The sequence below is a fragment of the Solea senegalensis genome, linkage group LG7 (genome assembly GCF_019176455.1).
Source record: "Solea senegalensis isolate Sse05_10M linkage group LG7, IFAPA_SoseM_1, whole genome shotgun sequence".
Taxonomy (NCBI): domain Eukaryota; kingdom Metazoa; phylum Chordata; class Actinopteri; order Pleuronectiformes; family Soleidae; genus Solea; species Solea senegalensis.
Window position 1 is genome coordinate 4,495,288 of NC_058027.1, and position 27,053 is coordinate 4,522,340.

The 27,053-nt window shown below is 39.3% G+C and overlaps 3 protein-coding genes across 4 annotated transcripts in view; 1 reads left to right on the top strand and 2 right to left on the bottom strand.

Moving 5' to 3' along the window:
- Window positions 1-3,132, bottom strand: part of nhsb (Nance-Horan syndrome b (congenital cataracts and dental anomalies)) — a 67,332-nt gene extending 64,200 nt beyond the window's left edge. For both annotated transcript variants that reach the window (XM_044030224.1, XM_044030223.1), the window contains exon 1: window positions 2,423-3,132. In XM_044030224.1, the coding sequence (XP_043886159.1) occupies window positions 2,423-2,702 (280 nt within the window). In that variant the 5' untranslated portion in view covers window positions 2,703-3,132. The remainder of the gene's footprint in view (window positions 1-2,422) is intronic.
- Window positions 3,133-7,890: 4,758 nt separating this feature from the next.
- ace2 (angiotensin I converting enzyme 2) lies at window positions 7,891-19,590 on the top strand. The gene is made up of 18 exons (XM_044029447.1): window positions 7,891-8,157; window positions 8,271-8,429; window positions 8,535-8,628; window positions 9,387-9,530; window positions 10,591-10,706; window positions 11,194-11,299; window positions 12,048-12,145; window positions 12,230-12,402; window positions 13,824-14,050; window positions 15,072-15,216; window positions 15,799-15,897; window positions 15,984-16,106; window positions 16,609-16,787; window positions 17,011-17,066; window positions 17,154-17,251; window positions 17,352-17,468; window positions 18,559-18,753; window positions 18,852-19,590. Exons 1-18 carry the CDS (start codon window positions 7,942-7,944, stop codon window positions 18,949-18,951), a joined length of 2,445 nt encoding a protein of 814 aa, XP_043885382.1. The 5' UTR covers window positions 7,891-7,941; the 3' UTR covers window positions 18,952-19,590.
- Window positions 19,591-20,355: 765 nt separating this feature from the next.
- Window positions 20,356-27,053, bottom strand: il1fma (interleukin-1 family member A). Its single transcript, XM_044029723.1, has 7 exons — window positions 26,960-27,053; window positions 26,751-26,869; window positions 25,054-25,150; window positions 23,098-23,485; window positions 22,109-22,234; window positions 21,881-22,014; window positions 20,356-20,930 (listed from the first exon to the last, which is right to left on the bottom strand). The coding sequence occupies exons 1-7, from the start codon at window positions 26,969-26,971 to the stop codon at window positions 20,697-20,699; spliced, it is 1,110 nt and encodes a 369-aa protein (XP_043885658.1). The 5' UTR covers window positions 26,972-27,053; the 3' UTR covers window positions 20,356-20,696.

Consider the following 27,053-nt stretch of genomic DNA (forward strand, 5'->3'; position numbering starts at 1 on the left):
ATAGATATTAGGGCATTGGAAGTTGTGTTGCATTCAGTGCAACTCCAAAACAGAGCCAGACAGGGTATTTAAAATCCAGACGCACAGCCACCCCGATGGCTAACAATAGCGTCCACGACTTCTCGAGTGGAACGCAATGAACAGTGTTTACCAAAGTGCAAGCCACTGCCCACTAGAGGGCGTTGTAGGTATTGCAGGAGGACAGCAGAATGGAATATAAATCCAAGTCCAAGTTTTAAATATGATGGAGCACTTTGATAAACATTTTTCTATTTACTTAAATTTTGTGCTGAATTCTTTCTTGGGCATGATCCTTGGAGGGGTCCTAGTACATTTTTAAGGGCTTTAACCTCCTGAAGTTTGGTATTTGACACTGTAAACGCTGGGCCAGGTCTAAGAAGACCTCAACTAATAATTTGTGTCCTTATAATCTGTTTTTAAGCATGACATATTGTGTGCTATAACATAAAACATAAAATACCTATTTATAAAGAGGCCTTTTAGCAGAAGGAGACGCAATAAACTTCTGAATGATGCGTTTGCTGGTCACACCAGCAGTTGGCAACAATTCCATTGTGAAATTTGGGACAAGATTTCTGACAGTGTCCAAGGATTTGGTGCAGACTTGGATCAATAAAGCTTTAAATTGGCCAACGTTGAATTAATCAGATGGATTGTTCCAAGGCACGTAAGTCACACAGAGTAGTGATTCCACACCATTTATTTAATTCGACTCAAAACTAGAGAACATTTCATAGTGAAGAACACGCAATTCTAGAAGGATTTAAATTTTATAGAGCTGTGATTTTGTTTGTTTTTTTCCTTCATTTTCCGTCAGTGGAAGCAGATACATTTATCTCACGAGTCCTTGTAAGGACCCTGACTCGAGGCACTGACGTGAAAGGAGTTTTAATTGACTGCATGAGCTCACTGTGGCTCTCTCGGATTGGAAAGGCACAAACCTGCAGAGCTGCATCTTTGGAAAAGCACGACGCTAAGTGATCTTGTATGTCCAGACTGGCTAAAGAGACAATCCACTCAAAAAGAATAATAAAAAAAGATCAATATTTCAGTTTTCAGAGCACAACAGGTGCCGTCATACAGAGTTGAGATTATTGAAATGGGACATTTGTGTGTGGAAACACAAGAAATTCACCAATTGCACAAAACCCAGTCTTTTCTCGTGCATTTTAAATCCAAGAGAACTCAAATATAGCACATTCTTCCACATCCACAAGCGAACACTGAGCTGTGAGACTGGTTTGTGTAATTAAGACATGGCTCGCCTCATATGCTGTGATGTACTGTATATGTGTGTGTGTGCATATTGATGGGGGTTGGGGGTAAATCCAAAGAGGGACTCTGTGAGTCTATACAGTAGCTTTAGGCCCCAAAATCCTCTGCTTTGATCATCCCAGATTGTGATCACCTACAGTAGGAGTGATGATGCACACACACACACACAGAAAACCCACAGAGGGGATGGACTAACATGAAAAGCCTCACACTGAAGGGACTGCAGAGGACATAAATAATATGTAGCTGCTGTACAGAATGTGCTGTTACATTCATTGAATTGCAATTTGATGCCAAACAGGATTAGCTGCACTCTTTCTTTCTTTCTTTCTTTCTTTCTATCTTTCTTTCTTTCTTACAGCACAAAACAAACACATCCAAGTCATGATTATTGCACATTTACCTGCAACACTGGCATCTGGATTCATTATTGATGCTGTGTTTGGTGCATGTGGACAGGGTGGGTTTTGGCGCACGGGGAGACGCCTGTGAAAATCCCCCCCCACCCCAACACACACACACATGCACGCGCTGACACACACACACGCACCAAAAACATCTCTCTGTTTTTTTTCTTTTTTTGATAATAGACGCCTGATTCTGAACTTCATGTATTCGCACCGTGAACGAAGGAGGCGCTCGCTCCGGTCACGGCCACCGCCTGAACATGTTCCAGGTGTGCGCTTTACCCGCAGTAACGAGACTGCGATGCTGTTTGAGCCAATGCAGCGGCCACGCACGCAACACACGCGCACGATTGTGAAATGAATGAGCAGTCAACACATGAAGCCTCCGCTGCCGCCGCCGCCGCCGCTGCGGCGTTAAAATGCATCTGGATGTTGCTCCGATGTGCAAACGCAACCGTGTGACACATTTCAATGAGGGATGGGAGCGCGGCCGCGTCTACAGCGGGCGTGCGTGCGTCGTGCAGCTGCGTAAAAATCATGTTGAGGTGCGGGAGCCCTCTCGAAGCTTCAAGACACATCTTATGTTGTATGTGACAGAATAAAAGCACAACAGTCAGGCGCGCGCGCGCACACACACACATCATGTGATGATGATGATTATTATTATTATTATTATTATTATTATCATTATAATTATTTAGAGGACGGGGTTCACTTACGCACTGCCTCCTTTTTAGGGTCCAGGTTGCTGGCAGTCTGCTGGATCTGGCCTATTTTGTTCTGGAGGACCCAGACCCGCTGGTTGGTGCTGATGATGTCGTTCTCCAGCTCCTGGAATAAGGAGCAGGCGTGCCGTGCCAGGTCAGACAGCTGTCGCAAGGTCCGGGACAGAACCACGTTACTGATGGCACACAGGTCCTCGAACAGCAGACCTTCATCGTTGGGGATGTGGTGCCTGCACAGAAGCTGCGGCTCCACAATCCGTTTGGCGAATGGCATTTTTCACGCCACGGATAATAATAATAACAGGAGTTGTAAGCCAAATGTAAATTCCCAGTGATTAGAAGAAGAAGAAGAAGAATGAGGGGAAAGGGGAACACAGACAACATCCAAGTGTAGATAAAAATCCGCGAGAGAGCCGATGGAGGTTCGGGCCGACCTGCGCGTTATCCCCGGGCGTCAATCCAAAGTTCCCACATTCTCCTTGAGATCCTCCATCCTGCTGCTGCCGCTGCCGCCGCCGCCGCCGCTGCCGCTGCTGCTGCTGCTGCTGCTGCCGCTGCCGCTGCTTTCTGGGGGAATCACTCACACTCGCGCTCACACATGCACACACATGCACACACATGCAGGACACACAAGCTAAGCTCAGGTCAGCGGTGTGAGGATGCGTGAGGAGTCTGCGAGCAGGAGCTGCCGCCGTGTGGCGTCAAGACACACGCGACCGAACGGAAGCGCCGCACAAATGGTTTCACAATAAAAGCCGGGGTCATGAGTGGTGAGCGCTGGAAGAGCACACATGCTGACACAAGCTCTGTCTCGGTCTTAGTGTATTCTAATAATAACAATAATAATAATGATAACAATGACAATAATAATAATAATAACAACGATAATAATAAAACAGAATTTATTTGGGGAAATTACTGCTCGTTTTCGTTCCCAAAACGTTCTGGGAATGTTCCCTGAAGGTTCCCCATAGGTTCTCCTCTGGTTGCCATGGAAAGTTTTCCTAACGTTCCCCTAACGTTCCACAACAACCTTAGTACTACCTTTAGAGAACGTTCTCTAAAGGTTCCCTGAACGTTCCCCTAACGTTACTTTTGTACAACCTTTATTCCAGAGAGTGATATCGGTACATATACTAAGATATTTATACTAAGGTATGACATACTAAGAAAAAATGTTATATACTATTATATATTATACACAATAAAATATTATCCCTATAAAAACAGTATCAGTGTGCTTTGCAACATCAACAGGAAAAGAATAAATGTAAAGGTACCGTGTGTAACATTTAAGAAAGTTCCTTTACAGAAACTATACTACCATTAAAATAATAATAATAAAAAGAAAACAAGTTTGTTTCACATAGACTTAGAATTAGGGGCAATTCACTTGTAATGTAACAGAGCTTCATACGTATATAATGTTTATATATTGTACAAACACACTTTGAGGTACATCTGTGTGAATGTTGCAAAAAGCTGTGCAAGAACACACCTGATATTTGTTGTTTCCTGTCCAAAAAATTGTTTAAAAGCACAGTTATTCTTTAGATTTAGATTTCAAGAGCAAAACGTCTGTCTTAAAATCATACATGACATGTATTGTGATAATTATCAATATGAATTGATTTGAAAATGTTTGTCGTGGCCATATCAAACAATATGCTAGTCTGAAAAAGCCTGATAAATGTACTTTAAGCAAGAGTTTGTTACATTTTTAAAGGTAAGTGGAAGGCAAAGAAACAAGAATGGCTTGGTCTCTTACTACCTACAGTTCTACAAACTAATAAATAATGCTCATCAACTGACAGAAAAGTTGACAGGCTTGCCAAAAACAACATCTTTTCTGGCATGCACAGGCCACCGTCGTTCTCTGACATGCTTGGAAAAGGGATGTGTGAGCACAGGAGTCCTCCATTGGTTGCAATCTGCAGTCTGACCATGTAATGTCCCAAATTCTTACACACAGCACCTTTGAGAGGGAAAAGTTAATTATTCAATCAATTCATTTCCTACTGCTTTTTCCTCCTTAAGGGTCATGGAGGGAGCTGGGCCAGCTACGGTCAATTTAGAATGTCCAATTAACCTCATTCCCAGGAATAGAAACACTCACTCACTCACTAGGACATGGGACGATGGTCATCAGTCCACCCCCCACCACCAGGATGTCCATATAAGGAGTTGTGTATTATTTGTTGCGTATAATTCCCACACACTTAAAGACTTAAAGACTTATCTCATGATAAAGTCAGGTGGAATAGCAAAGAGGCTCAAAGTTTGAATGTAATGGGAGTTTGCATTTAAAAGTCAATAAAATATTCTAAAATGGACAGGGAGCCAGTCTAACGAGGCTAAAACTGCGGTGACGCAGGATATCGGTAAATGCGTCCCCAGCTTTGAATACACAGACATTAATAATGCGTTTGGGCTTTTATTTTCCACATCTGCCCGTGCTTTTGTACTGTGGTCATGTCGCTGTAGCAAAGTCAATGAGGGGCCAAATACATTAAAACATTCAACTAAATAATTTAGAAACTTAAATTTTACCAAAGAATAGCCTTAAATAACGTAAAGCCTATACCTTTTGTATGGGTACCACTTTTAAAGATGGTAAACTATCAGAGGAGAAGCAGGAGACCAAATAGTATTTTGAAAAATGAAACCACACATTCACATTATTTGTGGTGTGTTTTTTTATGAATTGTGGGTGATTCCCTTTGGCAAAGTCTGCAAAGATTCCAACTATATGGAAATGCGACATATATAATATTCAATGTGCTGAAAATCACCTTCATTCTCTGCATGTGGCGCAGATCTCAAGCTTTCACTTACTGACCCTGAACACACCACAGAGTCTGCGAAGGTGGCCACAGGTGGAGCTAATTAGGGAGTGGCATGCAATCACTCTAACAGGACTCAGGTGTGTGACCGCACTGACGACACAGACAGGAAGTAAATCCAACTGAAAGGAGACAAACGCTGGTAGAAGAGACTACAAAATAAAAAAATACAGTATAAAGCTAAATATTAATACAACCATGTGAGTATAAACTTGGAATATTCCACTTTAACTAAACACTCAATTGCTCGAGAATAGCTCACTCACTCACAGCAAGAACCTGCACTCACTGACCAGGGTTTTTCCCCCTTTTCTTTTCTTTTTTCTTTTTTTGTGCTGAATGTCAGTTTCCCCGAGTGCTAAGCCTGGCTGTTGTCTCATTCATTCACCATGATTAGCCTACAGCCTCTAGGCTCAGGCTGTATATAGACATGTCGGCCGGGGGAAAATGCTGCTGCTGCAGCACATTTGAAGCAGCGGCAGATTGACAGTAAACTATCATGGGCCTCACTCCGAGGTCCCAAGAAGACCTGAAATGAATGCTTCCACATATACATCTGTAACCCCGGGATATAAAAATAGGTGATTATTTAGATAAAAGCCTGTGTGCAATCATCTAATATCATTTATTTATTTATATTATGAATATGAGGGGTTCACGTGACATGTATCAGAGTAAAAGGAGATTGCTTTTGCTTTTATTTTTCTTGTAAAATGACATTTTGGAAAGCTTTAACTTACCTAGACTGAACAAGGAAGATAGTGCTTTTTTCATTTATATGTTGTTAGCACTCCCACACTCCAAACATTTAGGATTAGGTAAATTGGACACTCTAAATTGACCGTAGGTTAATGTCAGTGATGTAATGTAACAAAGTACAAATACTTTTACTCTGATACATTTCCCTTAACCTTCTTTGTTACTCGTTACTACAAAATAAAAGCGGAGTCGGTGGCGTAATGCCTGTTTGCTGTCGCTAGTTGTTTTTAGCGGCACCGGCTGTTAGCCGCTCAGCTGTTAGCCGCAGATTTCAGCTAACACACATGCGGTTCATTGTTTACTGCATCTGACAGTACCCGGCTCTGGTCTCCGGGTTTCTGGTCTCCTGTCTCCGGGTTCCTGTTGTACTCGGCTGTCAGCTGAGCAGCCAACTGGTAAGCTAGCGAGCCGATTGACTCCAAAAGTTGTCAGTTTAATGTTCTTTGAAGTTGTTCGCCTTCAAATTTACTTTGTTTGTATACTATTACTTTTACTTCAAATACTTAAGTACATTTTATATCAGAAAATGACTTTTGATACTTAAGTACAGTCAATGTCAGGTACTTTTACTCAAGTAATATTCTAAAAGGTGACTTTAACTTCTACCAAAGTAATTGTCTGGTAAGATACTTGTACTTTGGCTCAAGTATCGCTTTATACAGGACTGCACAGCTCGTCCCACGACCCTCATGTGGAGGATAAAGTGGTAGAAAATGGATGAATGGATGGATGGATGGATGGACGGACGGACATTTAAAATAGGAAAGTGTTCCCAGGCATGGTTATGCCAAACAATTCCACAGAAGGGCACTGTTGTATCAGCTTCCAACAGTTCATAGCACAGGTACTTGGATAAATGCACGTGTGAATGATGGTAAACTCAGGCTAGATTCCCTGAACTGTTGTTGCGATGCTGCTGTGGATGGAAAGACACGGCAGCACGTTTTTTATGTCTCCATTTTATTGTTTTGGTAGATTATTTATCAGCACACACGGGGGCATTAAGTAATCTCTTGAGGTTAGTAATAAATCTAAATAATAAACTTTGGCCTTATGGCTGATTTCTTATCAGCAGTCTGTTGCGTGACTTGCTTTTTATTTAGCGCTTGGTAATCCACTGCTGCGTGATAAGCAGATTGGAGCTGTTGTTTCCTGGTTTGTTTTTGTTTTTTGGTTGTTTTTCATATCAAAGTTCATACACTAGCACGTTTTCTTTTTTTTTTTGTGACATAGAAATAGGGTTTGTGGTAACAGAACCATCTGTGAAATCATCAAATAGAATAAAAAGGAGCATATTCTGTCCAAAACAGGTTTGAAGATTACACTTACATGTTAAAAAAAACATTTATTCAAGTGCAGTTTTGAGGCTAATGATTTAGTTTGATATTGCCTCTAAATTGTTGCCTCGGAATGACCAATTTAATAATTGTATAAACAATACAGGAGAAAGTGAACTTTCTGTAAATCTCTGCAAGGGGGAACTCCAATTCTTACAGTGTACTCCCCCGATCTTACAGGTTTAAAAATAGATTTGAAATAATCCTGAATTCTGTAACTGAATCACCAACAAAATCCAACTTCCTTGGTTCCTCACCTGTATTTTCCAGAAATCACCTCCTCGATGAAGGTTATTATTAAACATAGGTCATTTATCTAATGGTGCATTTTACTTAAAGGGTTAGTTAAGGGTTACTCATGTTTTCGCTCACATCACACATCACAACTCAAGTGGTAATTAAGCGTTTTCCTAAGGTAGAACACAATCTGTCTGTGACGCTCGCCGTTCTGTAAATGAAAACTCGGATACACCCCCAGTTATGACCCTGCCGTCCAAAGGCCAAGGCAGCACTCAGGGTTATTGAAACTGTAAAACCGAGTACAGCGTCCCAACGTCTCAGAGTTCGCTTGTACATGTGGATGGAGCTGAAGCAGCCAAAGATGCTCGCACATATTCTTTTAACGTTGCTGGCCGTGTCCCGCGCCGTCTCCGCTCAGGGGGACGTGGAGACAAAAGCCAGGGAGTTTCTGCAGAGGTTCGACGCGGAGGCCGGCGAGCGGATGTATCAGTACTCGCTGGCATCGTGGGCCTACAACACCAACATCACGACTGAGACCTCAAACAAACTGGTAAGCGAAAGGGAACCACTGACATTGACACTGACACAATACTGACATTTATGTTACTTGGTTCAATGGAGTAGAAATCTGTCATTTCGGACTAACTCTCTCTTTTATTGCAGAGTGAAGAGGGCGAAGTTTGGGGCAAATTTTACACCCAGATGTCAGAGGAGTCTCGGCAGTTCCCCATCGATCAAATCAAAAATCCAGAAATCAAATTACAGCTCATCTCCCTTCAGGACAAAGGCTCTGGTGCTTTATCCAAAGATAAGGCCGAACATGTAAGTATGCTGTTTTAGGTTAAAAGTCACTCTGTTATGCTTGTGTTGGAAGAGCGTAGTGTTGATTTTCAACTCGTACTCTTCCGTTGTCGAATCTTCTTGCAGCTGAGTAAAGCCATGAGCGAGATGAGCACCATCTACAGCACAGCAACAGTTTGTCTGAAGGACGACCCGCATGACTGCCACACTTTGGAGCCAGGTACGCGTTCATGTGCGACCTGCTACTGTCAGCCAGACTTAGATAAAGCAGTTTATAATTAGCAGAGGCAAAGTCTCTTTAAAAAAAGGGCCTTTTTTAAATGGAATATAGACTTTTTTTAAATGAAGTTTGAACAAAGATACACTGTATATTCTACACTGTATATCATTATATGTCATTAGAGCTGAAACAATGACTCGATTCATCGGTGTGAACCTTTTTTTCATGATTAAAACAAGATTTCTGATCGTTTTAGCTTCTTAAATGTGAATATTTTCTGGTTTCTTTGCTCCATAAAACAAACAAATCATTAAAAAGTGAATGTCAGAACAAGACATTTGAACATTTTCTTTAATGTATTCTGACATTTTATGGACCAATCAAGAAAATAATCCATAGTTGGACTTCTATATTTAATTGTTCAAATTCTAACTGTGACAAAAAGCACTTTGAAGATTACACCTATACATGATTTTGTAGTTTAATGTTGCCTCGAAATGGACCATTTCATACACAACCAGTGCAAATGTATCCGAAATCTCACAGGGTTAAAAATTGTTTTTGAATAATCCTACATATGCGTAACTATGGAATAAGATTACTTGACTAGATTACCACAACAGTATGTCTACCTTGGTTCCTGGTATTTCACACGACATATTTATCTAATGGTGCATCTTGTAATGACCCTGAACTTGAGCAGATTATTGGTATTAATAAGAGCACACTGAAAAACATCTGCCTTTGTCCATTTGCAGGCCTGGAGGACGTGATGTTCAACAGCAAAAACTATAACGACCGTCTGCATGTGTGGGAGGGCTGGAGGAAAGAGGTGGGGAAGAAGATGAGGCCTCTGTACGAAGACTACGTGGATCTGAAGAACGAAGCCGCAAAGCTCAACGGTAACACACCTGCAGTCATTGGATTTATTTCAAACATGTGATTGACTTTTTGAGATCTTATACAGTCGGGGAGTGTCGTCGTGTCTGCTGTCGTAATCGCTGACTTCCTCCTCTCCCCGAAAAGAAGCTCCAGAGGAAAACAAAACACTTAATTGGGGTCACTGAGATGACTGCGACCAGCCAATAATCTGTTCTAATCTGAGAAGAGCAAATGTAGACCACACCCTGAAAATGTCATGTCAATGAAACCATGTTTGTTACAGAAGGTGTACTTCCTGTTGCCAGTAGGTGGCACAATGACTTATCATTGTGGAATAATTGGCCCTTAAAAGAAGGAGTAGAAATAGAAAAAAAGATTTTGGTGACCAACTTGGTTGCCACAGTAACTCACATACAGATTAAAGGAAGATGAGGGCGGTGGCTAATAGGAACACAATGTGACAATTATACAGTAATTCCTGCACCTGAAACTTGGTCAGATTGCAATTCCACAGGTCCTCATGTGCACACCCAGTTTTTCTTACATGAAAAAACACTCAAAAGTTGGAGGGTGAAAAACTGAATTTCCACCCCGCCAGTAGGTGGAGAATTAACGGCATATTTCACCGTTGGAAAGATGAATGTCTATTAAAACTGGGTCGTCTATGTAGTAAGAATTATTTGAAATAATATTTGAATCAAGTGGCTTTCTTGGCTGAGAATGACAACAACTCCCAGCATGCACTGCGTTTACTGCCCCGTGATCAGTAGAAAACTGAGGGAGGCCAGAATTCTTAAAAAATACTACTGCTATTCTAGGAATACAAAGCCACATGCAAATCGGTGAAGTATTCCTTTAAGCCCCACTAGGAATGCGTCCCGACTTGTAGCGCCCCCCCAATGGAGATGTCAGATACTACAAGACCCTGATGCACAAGTATACCAGGGTCCACAGTATGCGACACATTATAGGCAGGCAGACATATAACAGGGCCTTCAGTGAAAGAAAATGAATAAAATAATAATATGAAGTGATATAAATAATTATCTTGATGTGTTGTTCTCTGACTGGACTGTTCAGGTTTCAAAGACTATGGAGAGTACTGGAGATCCAACTATGAGACCATGGAAGAGGACAGTAAATACAAGTACACCCCGGACCAGCTCATGGAAGACTCTAAGTCAATCTACCTCCAGGTATGACTGTCTGGATTTGTGTGGGGGGGGGCAGGTTCAGCAGTGCATGGAAAATGTTAAGATTGTTTTATGGCTTTTTTAAGAGAGTCCTGGCAGCAGCACAAAAAAGTTACACAAAGACAATAAAAACAAACAACTACTAAATACAGTGACATCTTACTATAAACTGTAGTTTGCACAGTTTTTCCTTGTGAACTTCTTATTTAGGACCCATGGGCTACAGTAGCTAAGACATTTGGTTTTAGGTTTGACCACTTACTAACACTTTTATGAGAACCTACATTACTCCAAACTAATAAATTATATATAAATTATATAAAGAAGATATACAAGATGCTTTTTTTTTTTTCATACCTACCATAAGTAACTGAGGTTTAGAAGAACGAAGGTGGTATGTTTTTCCTGTGTGTTGTAAAGGACTTTCAGTAAATATACAAAAAAAATGTGTATAAATATGTAAAAATATCATTTTTGGTTTTTTTTACAGATCCTGCCATTATATAAGGAGCTACATGCTTATGTGAGGGCCAAGCTTATGGAGGTCTACCCGGGACGCATTGATCCAAAAGGACCTCTGCCGGCCCACCTGCTGGGTACGTTCAGAATAACAATCATGTTATTGTTATTATTACAGATATCTGATTGGAAATATTTAAACATGCCGATGTTAGTTGCAGCAGCAGCACGGTGACTTTCACTGCCATGAAATATCAAGTTACATATACAGGAACAGAGAAGCACTTCCTCTCAGAGAAACTTTCTGGGAACACAAATTAATGAAAAGTCTAAAAGGGGAAGATTAAAAAGAGCAGAACACAACCAGAATCAGGGAAACCATAACCACTTAATGCCTAACCCTAACAATTTAATTTGATTTAATTTTAAGAGCAGCCACATAACAGCAAGTCTTGTCAATCTATTGTGTGTGTGCACAACCCACATTGATGTACAGAATAATAAATCACAGTTAACTTAATTCAGTTAACAGATGGGTAAAAGTAACAGCCATACAATATCACACAATAAAAACAACAATACATGAAAATAAAAATAAAATAATAGAGCGTAGGCATCATTCCACATCACAATGACCCTTTAAATGTTTGACTAAAGGTAAAGAAAATCAGGCCGAAAGCTTATAAATTGAGATTTAGATATATTTTATGTGCATTTATTGTGTTTTCATGATTTCATATGGACATATTTGATTGTTTAAAAGTAACAGTACACAGGAGCACAATTTACTTTCTCCAAAATACCCTTTGAAACGACACACATCTGACATCTGACCACCTAAGAGTCTCATTAAAATGAAGGATGATATTTGTGTCGTTTGTTCAGGTGACATGTGGGGAAGATTCTGGACCAACCTGTACCCTCTGTGCATCCCCTACCCGGACAAAACAGACATCGATGTCAGCAAAACCATGCTTGAGAAGGTGCAGTGATTGCGCTATAGCAAATCCTCTGAAATCATCTACAATATCTCCGCCTACATTTTCTTTTTTTCTTCTGTTTTTTAGGGTTGGACTGAGCGTCGTCTTTTCGATGAAGCGGAGATTTTCTTCACGTCTGTGGGCCTGTACGAGATGTTCGAAAACTTCTGGAATAATTCCATGCTGGTTAAGCCCGACGATGGACGCAAGGTGGTCTGTCACCCCACGGCCTGGGACATGGGAAACAGGAAGGACTTCAGGTAGTGCGCTGACTTTAGGTTCCAGGAACAAATCACTTGGAAGGAAGGAAGGAAGGAAGGAAGGAAGGAAGGAAGGAAACTTTATTCATATAGCGCATTTCATACACAAAGGCAACTCGATGTGCTTTACATGAAACAAACATTTAACAGTAAGAATTTATTCATATAGCGCATTTCATACACAAAGGCAACTCGATGTGCTTTACATGAAACAAACATTTAACAGTAAGAATTGGAGAAATAAAAACAATTTAGAAATAAAATAAAAACTATTTAGAAATAAAATAAAAACTATTTAGAAATAAAATAAAAACTATTTAGAAATAAAAACAATTGAATAAAAACAATTTAGAAATACAAATAAAAACTATTTAGAAATAAAATAAAAACTATTTAGAAATAAAAATAAGTTACGGTTGAAATCCCAGTTGATAGGAGAACATGTTATTGCCATTGTGGTCATTCCATTCCATGAGATTAGCAGATTATTTCCGAGGGAGTTTGTGTCTTGTGTTCATGTTCATTAGACAGACAATTATATTATGTGTCATCTTGAGGATTTCAGAATTGGAGGTGCACGTACGTGCCCGACTTGATGTCGCCTCTGTTCTATTCGGCCAAGTATCATCAAGAAAATTTCCTTCAACTAAACTACGGAGAAAAGTTACGCACTGCAGCTTTAATGATCATACTAGAATGTTTTTCTTTGACAAATTAGATTTCTTTAAGCAGAGTAAATCCACATGTAACATGTACCCATATTAACAGGTTAGGGTTTAAAAAAGGCTTGGTACTCTCTCAGTAGTTCTAGAATTCGGGGATGCCCACCTATTTTATCTGTCCCTACTCTACAGAACAATAATAATAATCATGTTTTCTCATAGTGACCTGACAGAGTTCTTCCCAAAATTTAATATGGATAAAATATTCATAATGAGAAAACATTACATTTGGGATGTTTAACTAAAAACAAAAAAAAAATAGTTTGGGTGTATGTTTTATGCTTATACACTTACAAAAGTCATTTGATTGGAAATCAGTACATCATTATGAGCTTGCCGGAACAATTGAGTTGATCAGTAATGTTTTCCTTCTCGTAAAGATAACCAAAGTTACAGTGGTGTCAAACATTAATCCATAAACCCGGCACACTTTAAGAGGTTTGAGCGTCTACTGTGATGTTTGTCCAATCCAAAGAGTTCAAATGTCGGGTGTCACGGCTCCGTCAGACCTCAGTTCATGCTAAAATGACTGTATGAAGCTGTTTTGTCAAGGATCTCATTAGTTTGATCAGCTTGTGCTTTGTTGTTTGTGACTCACCGGGAACAGTGCGACGCGTGTTTTTATTGCTGCAGCACATCTGATACGATATCGTGTCACGTTTGTGCTGACACTGACGCTCTCTCGTGTGATATCTGCAGGATCAAGATGTGCACGAAGGTCAACATGGAGGACTTTCTCACCGTGCACCACGAGATGGGCCACAACCAGTACCAGATGGCTTACAGAAACCTGTCCTACCTCCTGAGGGACGGAGCCAACGAGGGTTTCCACGAAGCCGTCGGGGAAATTATGTCCCTCTCTGCTGCAACTCCCAAACACCTGAAGAGCCTGGAACTTCTGCCTCCAGACTTCACGGATGATAATGGTACTACTGATGTACACTGACCACTGTCCTACCACAGAAACCTTGGTTCTCCAAAACGTTAAAGGTCCACATTTGATGGGTTTACTGGCTGAAAGTGGATATACTACCCCTAAGTATGTTTGTAAAAGTGTATAATCACTTTATTGTGTTTTCATAGCCTTAGAATGAGCCTTTATATGTTCTTAGGAAAGGCTTTTGCTTTTACGATTGGCCACAATCTTGTGCCGCCGCCCCTTCTACAGCAACCTGGACCGATGTGTGTTTTGTGCTTCCAAGCAGAAGCTTGGTACACAAACAAGGACGAACTCATAAACCTGATAAAAACAGATAACTCGGATGCAGAGAAGACAAAAAAGTCCAGTTCATAATTCAAAACACTTGGGCAGGTGGGCAGGCAAGGTCAAACACAGGAAGGCAGTCAAAAACCAGGCAAAGCAGTCAGGCAAAGGCAGGGCAAACATCTCAAAAGTGCAAAGTGAGTCAAAGATTAACAGGCGATCACTGGGAAGAACACCACAGAGAGAAAGCAGCGCACCATAGAGCAACAAGGACATGTGGTGAATGCTGAACTTTATATGCACAGGTTGACCAGGTGAAAAGAACAGGAAGAGGATGTAGGCGTGGTCAGGTAAATGGAGGGGACAAACTAAACAAAGACCAGAAACTGGAAGTGGAAGAAAAAGGTTTTTAACGTACTTTCACTACTCTCTCCTGTGCAAAGGCCACCGTAGTTTCCCGCTGCTGTAGCTTGCACTCTACAGTCTCACCAGTAGATGTCAGTAATTCTTACAATATATATAAAGACATTTACTCAGCACTTTTTTTACCTTTTCACACCTATATTCATTGTTATACCTTTGTGAAAACACATAATGCGCTATAACATGGCCTTCCTTCACTGAAATATCCCAAGAGGAATATTCCCCTGTAAAATAAAGTATAGCATCTCTCTAAAATGTCCAAAAACAGACAACTCTCACTCTGAGTGTGATCGGTTCCCTTTGGCGTCTTTGTCTTTTAGAAACGGAGATCAACTTCCTGCTGAAGCAGGCGCTCACCATTGTGGCCACGCTGCCCTTCACTTACATGCTGGAGGACTGGAGGTGGCGGGTGTTTGCAGGACACATCCCCAAGGATGAATGGATGAAGCAGTGGTGGGAGATGAAGTGAGTAACGTGTCTGTAAATGTACCATATGCAGCAATTTCGGAGGTGAAAGTATCACCGTAATCAAATATGGTCGTGTCGTGGTACTGTGGACGTAATGAGGTTTTTGAAGGCCCAAATGATGGACTATATATACTGTATACTACCATGCCATACAAGTGGGTCGTGGAAGGTCATTAAATATAAATAAATAACTAAATAAATACATGTATTTTTAATTTTTAGCTTTGTAATTAACGTCTAAATTGCTCCCTCCAACGAAAAGAACGAAGGAAAGGATCTTTATTGTCATTATACGACCGAAAAACGTAAAATGATCCGTGTGTTGATAAGAGTCATGGTTTAAGGTTTGGGTGTGGGCCACAGAGGATTTTCAGATTTCAAAATAAAGGTATCCCACCATCTTCTGACTGAATGTTGCCTTGTTTTGTCAAAGTCACACGAGCATCTACGCTAGTTTGAGTCCAATTAAATAAACAGAAGCAAAAGTTATCCAACGACCAACCATTATTGGGTGTGTGTTAGTCTTAAGTCGGGTTTTATTCAGACTCAGTGAATGCTGACTCTCTGTTACCATCACAGGAGGGAGATGGTGGGGGTGATGGAGCCGGTGCCTAGAGATGAGACTTACTGTGATCCTCCTGCTCTGTTCCATGTATCGGGAGATTATTCTTTCATCAGGTAACACACCACCCTCTCAGAAAAGCAGGAAATCCAAATATAACCCACGATGAAATATTGTATATGTGTATTTGTATGCTCCACAGATACTTCACGAGAACCATCTACCAGTTTCAGTTCCAAAAAGCGCTCTGTGATGCAGCGGATCACAAAGAGGAATTATTTAAATGTGACATAACGGGTAACAAAGTGGCAGGAACCAAACTGAGGTATGAACAACTTCCTGTGCCTCTTTGATGTCTGTTTCGTTCCCACATGAAATCAGCAGTCGTAAAATGTCTTGTGTTAACAGAAAGTAGAAAATATTCACATTTAAGAAGCTGATAAATGACTGATAATAGAAAATATTCACATTAAGAAGCTGAAAAATGTCACAAAGTGAAAAATATTCACATTTAAGAAACTGAAAAATGTCACAAAGTAGAAAATGTTCACATTTAGAAGCTGAAAAATGTCAAAAAGTAGGAAATGTTCACATTTAGAAGCTGAAAATGACAGAAAGTAGAAAATGTTCACATTTAAGAAGCTGAAAAATTACTGAAAGTAGAAAATATTCACATTTAAGAAGCTGAAAAATGTCACAAAGTAGAAAATATTCACATTTAAAAAGCTAAAAAATGAAAGAAATTATCAAATATTCACATTTAAGAAGCTGACAAATGTCTGTTTTGGTGTCAGCGCCATTATCATCGTTCATCTTTTCTGCTATAGGAATATGTTAGAACTGGGAAGGTCCCAGTCCTGGACCAAGGCTTTGGAAACAATATCCGGTGATACCAGAATGGATGCCAAACCCTTGTTGAATTATTTTCAAAAACTGCATGACTGGCTGATAGTAGACAACCGGAAACACAACAGGAATGTGGGCTGGGAGCCAGGAACTGCTCCAAGTGAGTGCAAATGATTATTACCTCAATAAATAATCCTTTAAATAAATTTCCTTACGGTCACACTATACAAGAACTAGTTTGGGAATCAGTCATGAAATCCTGAATCATGTCAATTTTTTTCAGGACATGAAAAATAACACAATCGCCGTATGTCGCTGTTTTCATGTCAAAAGGTTTATATAAGAAAATCTTTTTAATATACGTCATTTGATTTGCTTTACAGGTTCAAATGCTATCAAAGTAAGAATAAGTTTGAAGGCTGCCATGGGCGATAATGCAGTGAGTATTAATAAGTATTTTGCAGCTTTTCATTTGAACTGCATATCAAGGCATGTATGAATGAACTGAAATGTGTTGTTTTTTCAGTATTCCTGGAATAACAATGAGATGTACTTGTTCAAGAGCAACATTGCATACGCTCTGAGGCAGTACTACAGCGAAAAGAACAAGAGTATTCCCTTCATGTCAGTATTAACTGCGTCAAACTGGCAATACAGAAGAAAAAGGATGCTGTGCTTTGTTTTCACATCTGTTAAAGGGTTTTTGTCTTTTTCTAACCTGCAGATCAGAGAACATCATCGTCGATGATGAGACGCCCAGAATCTCCTTCTACGTCACAGCCAAAAACCCATTAAATCACTTAGAGGACGTCCCAAAGAATGACTTGGAGGCTGCAATAAGGTGAGATGGCGGCTTCATTACGTCGTAGTCGAAGAAACATGATTAGGATGTTCTATTATTACTCCGCCATTTTGTAGTGTCAACCAAGTGCCATCTTGGTTTGCTCATTTGGAGAGAGAGGGGGTGGAGCTGGGGGAAGAAGCCGGGCGATGGAGGAGGGCCCAAAGACCAGAATGTCGTTATGACATCCATTATCAATCACACCACAGTCACGCCCTAAAGATAATCTTCTACTTCACTCTGAATGGACGTCGTGCTTGACCGAGACCATAAACTCCTCAGAAAAATTGACGTTTACTGCAAAAAGTAAATATCACGACAATAACAGACAGAAGCTGCAATGAAACGGGATCCTCTGATGTTGTTTATCTACGCCCAGGGCCGGCCCAAGCCTTTATGGGGCCCTAAGCTGAATTTGATTTTGGGGGCACCCCTTCCACCACCTTGGACTATTATTGATCCCAATGTAACACTTTAATTATATAATTATAATAATTATATAATTGCATTATTTAATTGTGTTTCTCACACTTTGAGGGCAGTGAAATCACAAAAGTAGTATCAGTTATGAGTAGTAGTAGTAGTAGACCGAATAACTTGAGTTGAAGAATATTTAGATATCTGATGATGTCTAGATTTCTTTAGAAAGTTAAAATGTTTTGGGGTTTTTTCTCTACACACTTCTGGGGGGCCCCTGGTGATCACGTGGCCCCAAGCAGTGGCTTAGTTGGCTTACCCCTTGGGCCGGCTCTGTCTACGCCATCAGGTTGCACCTTGTTATTCGTCGTCGACTCATAATGTGGCAAACGTAAATGTGAAATCTTCACATTATCAAATCTTTTAGCCCTTGTTAAAAAAAAAAAAAGTATGAGCACCCCTGTCATATGGGCTTCCACTGCACCTCAGTGGACCAGGTCCTCTGAGGAATTCAACCTCTAGATTGGGACACGGCATTAGTGAACCATAGGATATACAGGATTTTTGATTGTATTGTACATTTCCACACATCTGTCTGATATCAGATCCAGCGATTTTGACCAACCGATACTGAGTATCATATCGGCTCATGCCATTTTGATATCGATCCCAGGTTAAGCCGGGGCAGAATCAACGACGCCTTCCAACTGGACGACTGGACGCTGGAGTTCGTGGGTATCCCGGCAACACTGGCTCCTCCCGTGGAGCAGCCCGTGGAGGTGTGGCTGGTGGTGTTCGGCGTGGTCATGGGAGTCGTCGTGCTAATGGGCGTCTATCTGATCGTCTCCGGCATCCGACAGCGCAAGGGGTGAGTTTGGCATCGAGGCATCTTTTTATTTTTTTTAAGCGATCACTTATTGACGCGACTTCCCCTGAGACGCGTTGTTTTCCTTCATGTGTTTGCAGGAAAAAAAGGTCGGGCGTCGAGAATCCCTACGACCCATCCAATGACGGGCAGACTAACAAAGCCTTTGAGGACAATGAAGGGGAACAGACGGGATTCTGAGTCGACAGAAGGAAGATGTTCTGAAAGCTCCGTACGGCTAAGAATGAGAAAGTCAAGAGTGTTGCTTTTATAAAGCCTTTCCCTCCGTCACCAATGCTGCACCACCTCACATCAAACAACAATAGAACTTTAACTAAATATAAGTAATTATATTACAGTTGACATACTTTGTGAATGAACTTAGCGTGTGATTTACTAACGCCATACTTTTATTATACTTAATAAGCTTGAGGTACTGTACATATATATTAACATAAGCACAATTTACTTGTTTTACAATTCTTTTGAACAACTCTTAATAAATATAAGGCAAGCAACAATACAGTGGAATATTTCAGCTGTGTCTGCATTATTATTATTATTATTATTAACTTTTTTTAAAGAAAATCAGGCTACTAAAACTAAAACTGTGTATTAGTCCTCTAAAGTCGCCTATATTTCGCTTTTTTGTTAAATTATGCCAAAAATGTATGTCTTTCTTTACCGATTAAATGTGATAACTCAGCAGAGAATGTTATTTGAGTTAGATTCAAGAAATCTATGTACTGGACTTTCAGAGATCATGCGTTATCGTTCTGTTGATACTTGTGATTTGCATAACCTCATAATCTTGTACAATTCATATATTATTTCTTTCTATTGTGTTGTGGACAGTCCTTTTTTACACCAACACAGGGTTTTGACATACATTGATAAGAATTTAACGATTCCATTATCGATCCGATTCCTTATCGATTCTCATTGGGTGAGGGAATAAGTACAAATGTGTTTGTTTGTATAAACTCTCTTTACTATCTGATTTTCACATGAATTGGCCAGACAAAAAAAATGAGTACATCAGAAATACACTCTGTACCAAAGCACAATAACTCCAAAGGCCTTTGCAAACATAAGCAGTGCACAATACACCATACAAAAAAAAATATCTCCTGCAACTGATCTGTGGGCCCTCGTCTCTGGGAATGACAGAAATATGATCATGTAAACAGCAAAAAGTCAGGTTTAAGAAGTTGGACACAGAAGATGTGGCTTTTCTGTAGCGTTCTCTTCCAAAATAAGACACTTCAGGGAAATTAAGTGGATTTTCGTTCCTTTCTTGTTATATATACACTTTTTAACAGGAGTCTATGAAAGATTTCTGTGGCCCAGACAGGAAGTTCATCACCTCTAAGCAACTTTAGATCATGTGGAACATTTTAATGTTCCCTGATTTGTTCTTTTTGTTTGCAATTCTGGCCATGGGCGGGGCTTAGGACTCTGCCTGCTAATTGGCTACGTCCAAAAAAAACAAAGAACAAGTGAGGGAAGGTTTTTTTTTCAGACAAATAAAATACAATATTTTTGAATGATTAATGATTTGTGAATTTTGAGGAAGAAGAGTGAGGAAGAGGAAACATTGGACGGTTTTTTTCAAATGGAGAGAATTAAAAAAAACAGAATCATGCAAAAAGAGCTCACCGGCTCAGGGAGGGAGGAGCGTCAGTGGAGAGTTTTTATGACGGTGAGCATAAAGCGGTAGATGTAAATGTAAATATGTACTCTGAAAAAAGGTGAAAAAGCAACTGAAAACATCCCTACTGCTACGGGAGTTCGTGTAAATTTATCGTAAGAAAACAAATATATATATATCGCAAAAGTAATTTTAAAATCAATGCGAGTCTTTGATACTTTGACATAGCGCCCCCTATTGACAAACCGCCACTGGTTTAACATCACAATTCCCAAATACAATTCCTGAGCGAATTTCACTGTGGTTGAATAACAAAGAGGAACGTGTTCTCGGCTGTCGCTCCGTCCAAAGTATCGATCGTTACCCGATCGTTAGTGGATTCTGTGTTGACGATCTTAATGAACCACCCGCTGTGCAGCGCCGACTCAAACGTCCTCTTGTGCAATGGGTCCGACTTCATGTAGAAGACATAAGCGAGTTTGGTCTTGTCGTTCATGGAAATATGCTGCAGCATCTGCTTTGAGCATGTCTACAACAACAAAGTGTGGATTACTTTCAAGTGTCAATTTTGTTTCTTTCAAGTTTTTGTTTTTTTTATATATATATAATGGACATCAATTTAACATCATTTGACTTTGACTTTCCTGAAACCAACACACAATGTCTATAAGACATTGGCGGTATTGGAGATGGGCCAGCCTCATGCTGTGTTTCGCACCGCGGGATCATTGTGTACATTTTGTGACGCGATGGACGCTATCCGCTGTATTTTAAACAGAAGTAACAGGCATTTCTGTTCACCATCAACCAAAGCAGTGTTGCACTCTCTGTTGTGCAAAGCGTCGTCTTGTGTGGTTTCACAACACCATTGGTGGGTCGGGAAACCACACAGGAACGACGGCCAATCACAACCATCGCGTCTCTGCATTGACTTTGTATGTAAAGTTGTCGCGCGATGAATTGGTGTCAACACGCCATCAGGCAGGCATTATTTTGATAAATATCAACATTAGGAATATTTAACATGAGTATTCTTTGGTGATTTTGGCTGATTTGAATATTGTGTTTTTCTTGCTAAAATACTTACTAAATAGTTGAGGGCCGAAAAGCTCTGATGTTGAGGAAACTCAGGTTTGGATTTTGAATATTACTTTACTTCTGATGAGAAAAAATCATTTTCACCAACTATATATATATATATATATATATATATATATATATATATATATATATATATATATATATATATATATATATATATATATATATATATATATATATATATATATATATATATATATATATATATATACCCACCTGAGCAAGAAGTACTCAAGATGTTTAAAATGGGACTGAATTTGTGAAATTTGGAAATACGTCACAGTTCAAAGTCTACTTGGCTCGTTTTTAATGAACAACTTTTTTTATGAACTTTATCGCATTATAGGTTTGACTCGACGACACATATTTGCACGTTACCTCCACCTGAAGAGACACCCTCTGTCCGTCCTTGTTGCACCTGAGAAAGTGGTCAGAGTCAGTGAAGTTTAGGACCACTGGCATTCCGCTGAACTCATTTGCAGACGACTTGTAATAGTAGATTGTGATCTTCTCTGGAAAGGACACAAACAAAAGGAACGCAAAAGGAAGCCAAATGGCGGCATACAATTCCACCTCTTGCAGGTGATTTTACTTTGAATGACAAACCTGGAGATGATGAAGGGTAGAGATATTGCCCGTCATACACATTTCGGAGGTACTGGTAGGTGGCCACGTTTTCGATTGCAGCGTTTAACTCGCTGGCGCATCTTAAACTGCCGCCTCCTCTTGCAACTGAAAGTTTAACATGGTAAATGTAAATGCTCTGTATTTATAGAGTGCTTTTCTCGTCTCGATGACCACTTTACACAACAATAAAAGGGACTTAATGTTGATGCAAATGTAACAGTATAGATTGCAATAATTATAGCTGTGTTATTTACACTAAACCAGTGTCTTGTTTTTGAGCTAAGAGGGCAGTAAAATCACAAGTGGCCTATTGTTACTTTGCACGTTTGTATTCAAAGTGAAGCACTCAGTGTGCTGATACTGAATTTACAAGTAAACCAGTTTTTAAACAGAAAACAACAATTGTCATTTTTCAAATCAAATCAAATACTCAATAAATAAAAAAAATAATAATAATAAAATAATATATATATATATATATATTATAATAAAAACAAAAAAATAATAAAAATTACCCAACACTATTTGGATATGGAAATATATGGAAAAAATATTTCTTTAATATGATAAAATGTGGGGGTTTTACTCTGCACACTCAGCAGTTTAATGAGCTTTGGCCGGCTCTGCCCCCATTCATTCACAGCCACCACGAGCAACGTGAGGTTGCCCAGGAATACATCACAACCTGGACCTGAGAAGTTGTGTTTTTGGCTGCAGCATAACTCCAAAAGTACAAGGCAGATATGGAATATGTTTCCTGGGGATGTGGATTATGGCCCAAGGAAGAAATCCCGTTTGATTTGACTGTGGATGAATTAGACACAGTCGGAAACTGAACCGGCCTTGAGGGAGGTTTGTGTCTCTCAACCCTTTCTCTAGTTGACAGTGAATTGCCTCATGTCTCTGTATTGACAAGGAAAAGGGTTGTATTGTTAGAGGAGCAGAGGAGAGGCGTAAAACCTACTCACCAAGTGTCACTTTGCTGGATTCTGATATCATGACAACATCATGAAAGGTGCAACCTCTGCCCTGACATCCCTCACACACGCCCCCGTCACTACAGCCTCTCCCCGTCACCGTTGAGATTCTGGTTTCCGTCAGGCTAACGATGAACATTTCCTGCTTCTCCCCATTCTCCTCAGTTTCAGTTGGACAAACCTCCTCCTCCTCCTGCTCCTTCTCCTCCTCTACAGCCCCATCCTCCCCTCCCTCTCCTTCCTGCGCCTCATCCTCGCGCTCCCTCTTCATCTCCATGGTGAAATGGAGAGAAGTGGAATCCTTGAAGAAGGGAAACAATATGTCTCCATTGCTGGGAGGCTGCTCCTTGATCTTCGTCTTGCTCGCCTTGTGCACAGTCTGATGTGAACGGGCAGAAGAACACGGGCGTTGATTAGAAATGTCTTTTTGCGTCAACCACACGAGCACACGTGTACACGTGTTCTTTACATGAAGACATTTTATGGTCAGATGGATCGTGGGAGACTTGTGTTCGCAACCTTATAGAACAGGTTTATGTGTATATGTTTAAAATAACATGACGTTTTGATTAATGTCACAAGCTTTGGGAAATAATTAATTTAATTACTCTTGTCCTGATTTATGAAGTGGTTTGGGTCACTATGGTCTGCCATCTTTAAAAAGTGAGAGTCTGTATAGGAAGTTTGGGAAACAATGCTTTATGGTACGGGATAAAAGTTAATCAGGGTACTCTCTGGCCTTATGTTGTAGAGTTCATATTAATCATCGAAAAAAGGTAATATTAACTGTAAATATTATCATAATTGCTGTTATTGTTGCTTGTGGAGTTAGACTACCAAAATATATACAGTAATATGATATTTTACTGTTATTCATAATAATTTTATTGTTCTTTGGTGGCAGGTCAGTTTGACTCCAACGAGAAGGCCATTAAGGCTAACACAAGAGCAAAGGTTTGTCCAATTGTGAAATTTGTTGTTGTTGTTTTACCATGTAGTTCAAGATTCCAGAGTTCTATTCGTCATATGCACCGTTGCACTCCTATGACACACAATGAAATGTAATCCTGAGTCGACAAAGTCAGAATCCTGAGATTAAAGTCAGAATTCTGAGAATAAAGTCACATTCTGAGATTAAAGAAAAAGTCAGAATTCTGAGATCCATGTCAGAATTCTGAGATAAAAGTCATATTCTGAGATTAAAGAAAGTCAGAATTCTGAGATTAAACAATTCAGAGATTAAAGAAAAAGTCTGAATTCTGAGATTAATGTCAGAATTCTGAGATTAAAGTCATATTCTGCGATGAAAGAATGTTCACTCTGAGATTAAAGAAAAAAGTCAGAATTCTGAGATTACAGTCACATTCTGAGATTAAAGAATTCTGAGATTAAAGAAAAAGTCAGAATTCTGAGATTAATGAAAATCAGAATTCTGAGAATAAAATCAGAATTCTGAGAATAAAATCAGAATTCAGATTATGTCAGAATTCTGAGATCAAAATTAAATTCAGATTAAAGTTGCACTCTGAGATTAAAGAAAATGAATTCTGAGATTAAAGATTCAGAATTCCGAGATTAAAGAAATGTCAGAATTCTGAGATCAAAATTAGAATTCCGAGATTAAAGTTGCACTCTGAGATTAAAGAAAATTCTGAATTCTGAGATTAAAGTTACATTTTGAGATTTAAGAAAGTCAGAATTCTGAGATTAAGTCATATTCTGAGATGAAATAAAAAGTCTGATTTCTGATCTTTTTTTCTCAGAATTCATGCATATTGTCCATAGCTATAGTTAAATTAATAGTCTCTTCACTGTGTAATGAAAGCTGTTGTCCCACTTATGAATAAACCATGTGACACATAGTGTAGGTTAGAAATAGTAAAGTAGAAATAAAAAAAGTAAAAAGTCTAAAAACCATAAAAACCAAGGAAGCCTTGATGAACTCACCAGCATTGGATTCCCCTCAGCTAACATTTGTGCCAAGTCTTTAGGTGGGAGACCTCGCAGGTCCACGCCGTTTATCTGAATCAGTTTGTCTCCCCTCCTGCCATAGTTTGATACATTGGAACCGTTATGAACGACACAATATTGAAATGGTAACACTTCATTTTGATTATACCCTAGCTAACTGCCAGTAGATTATAATCCAGCCCCGACACAGAAGGACCTGTTGACTGTAACTAGTATTTTTAATTAGTTATTAACCATCATTTCACTAGTTCTCTGTAGACTGTGTCCACGTACTTCTGCTTGGTCCTGTCGGCTGAAAAGTTAACAGGTTCATGTCACAGAAATGATCAATTCTATGTTGATTATCTGTGGACAATATGTTTATTATCATTTAACATCAAATTTTAGATTACTTGACATTTAATTGTTAATTTGTTGACAGTCATCAGAATATTAGTAGGGAAACTACACTTGAATGTGTGTCAGGATCATGTAATTCAAATGGAAAACAGTAGAGCGTCAACAACGGACTATCACAATAAAGTGATACCATTTATATTTTACATTTCTGTAACTCGAGGAATCATTTCAAATCGAATTCATGTTATATAAACCCAATGTTTATATTGTTGTGTTATATATAAACCCAATTTTTAGGTATATCTTACTACAAAGTGGTGTTTATAGAATGACACAGGCTGAGCAATACATTTTTGCTTTGTCTTTATTTGTGTTCCCCTATCTTTTGGTTCTTAACCCTTTAAAACCTAAGCCTTAAAATGTCCGCCTGGACTATTCTGCTTATACATATATATATATATATATATATATATACATATACAAATACTTTTTTAATGTAGTTAAGTACAATATTCACATATCCATACTTTACTTTGTTTATATTTATATTTTTAGCAACTTTTACTATTACTCCACTGCATTTCCTATCTCTTAACTATCTTTGTTTATTTGTTACTACCAAATAAAATCAGAAGAAAAAGAATAGTTGGTATTATGGTCTGTATTTATATAGAGCTTTTCTAGTGTTGAGCTGCTTTACTCTTTTTGGCAAGATTTGAACACACAACCTTCCTTCACCCTACCACAGAGCCACTGTGGCTCAATCCTAACTCCACACCTTTTTAAAACTTTTACTTCTAAAACATTTTATATCAGAAAAGTACAGTAAATATCATATACTTCAAGACTTTTACTATAATCTAATATTATAAAAAAGTCACTTCAACTTCATGTCAGTCCTGTTCTGGTGAGATACTGCTTATTTACAATGTGTATCAACAGTTTAAAATGAAGAACACAAAAAACAAATTGGATTTTACAGTTTTACTTAGAAAAGTACAAGTACATGGACAAGCGATACTGGCACTGGCGATACGCTCGGTGCTAAAGGGTTAATTGACCAGATTTTTGATTGGAATCAAATCCTGGTCACTCGAGGGTCACTAACTGTTATTTCTTTTACATGTGGACTTAACTGTATGTCATTTCTGTTATGTTGTTTTTTGCTTCTATCTTTTTGTCATTAATGAACAAAAGGAACTATTGTGGGTTTATGGAGACCCCACATTTCTACATCACGACACACTGTGTCATTACATTCATCAGCGTTACGGGCAGCGAGAACATGTGGACTAAAGCAAGTCAGTATCTGATCAACAGTGACGGATACATACCTGACAAATATTTTTTCTCCACTTGTTTTCGTGGGCTTCATCACCTTTTCCACTTCATAATGATGCTTTCCTTCATGGATCTTGTGGCCGACAATCACCCCACCGTGAACCCTGGAGTCCTGACAAATAAAAAAAAAAAACATGAATGAGAAATATCATCCAATGCACACAGTGATATAATTCCTGATGTGATAAGTTGTATAACCCACCTCCAGATCCATAGAGCAAGACAGTAAATGCTCGCTGTCTTAATACTGAAGACTAAAGCTGACACCAGGTTTTTAAAGCCGTGTGGTTTGGTGG

What these genes read in the sequence shown, in the direction of transcription:
- ace2 (XM_044029447.1), top strand. Translation starts at nt 7,942, where the DNA reads ATGTGGATGGAGCTGAAGCAGCCAAAGATGCTCGCACATATTCTTTTA. An exon ending in CTGCCACACTTTGGAGCCAG is followed by an intron (nt 8,629 to 9,386) that starts GTACGCGTTCAT and finishes GTCCATTTGCAG; the next exon opens with GCCTGGAGGACGTGATGTTC. An exon ending in GCAAAACCATGCTTGAGAAG is followed by an intron (nt 12,146 to 12,229) that starts GTGCAGTGATTG and finishes TCTGTTTTTTAG; the next exon opens with GGTTGGACTGAGCGTCGTCT.
- il1fma (XM_044029723.1), bottom strand. An exon ending in GGAGAAAAAATATTTGTCAG is followed by an intron (nt 25,151 to 26,750) that starts GTATGTATCCGT and finishes AAACTATGGCAG; the next exon opens with GAGGGGAGACAAACTGATTC. An exon ending in GGGTGTCTCTTCAGGTGGAG is followed by an intron (nt 20,931 to 21,880) that starts GTAACGTGCAAA and finishes TTGTTGTTGTAG; the next exon opens with ACATGCTCAAAGCAGATGCT.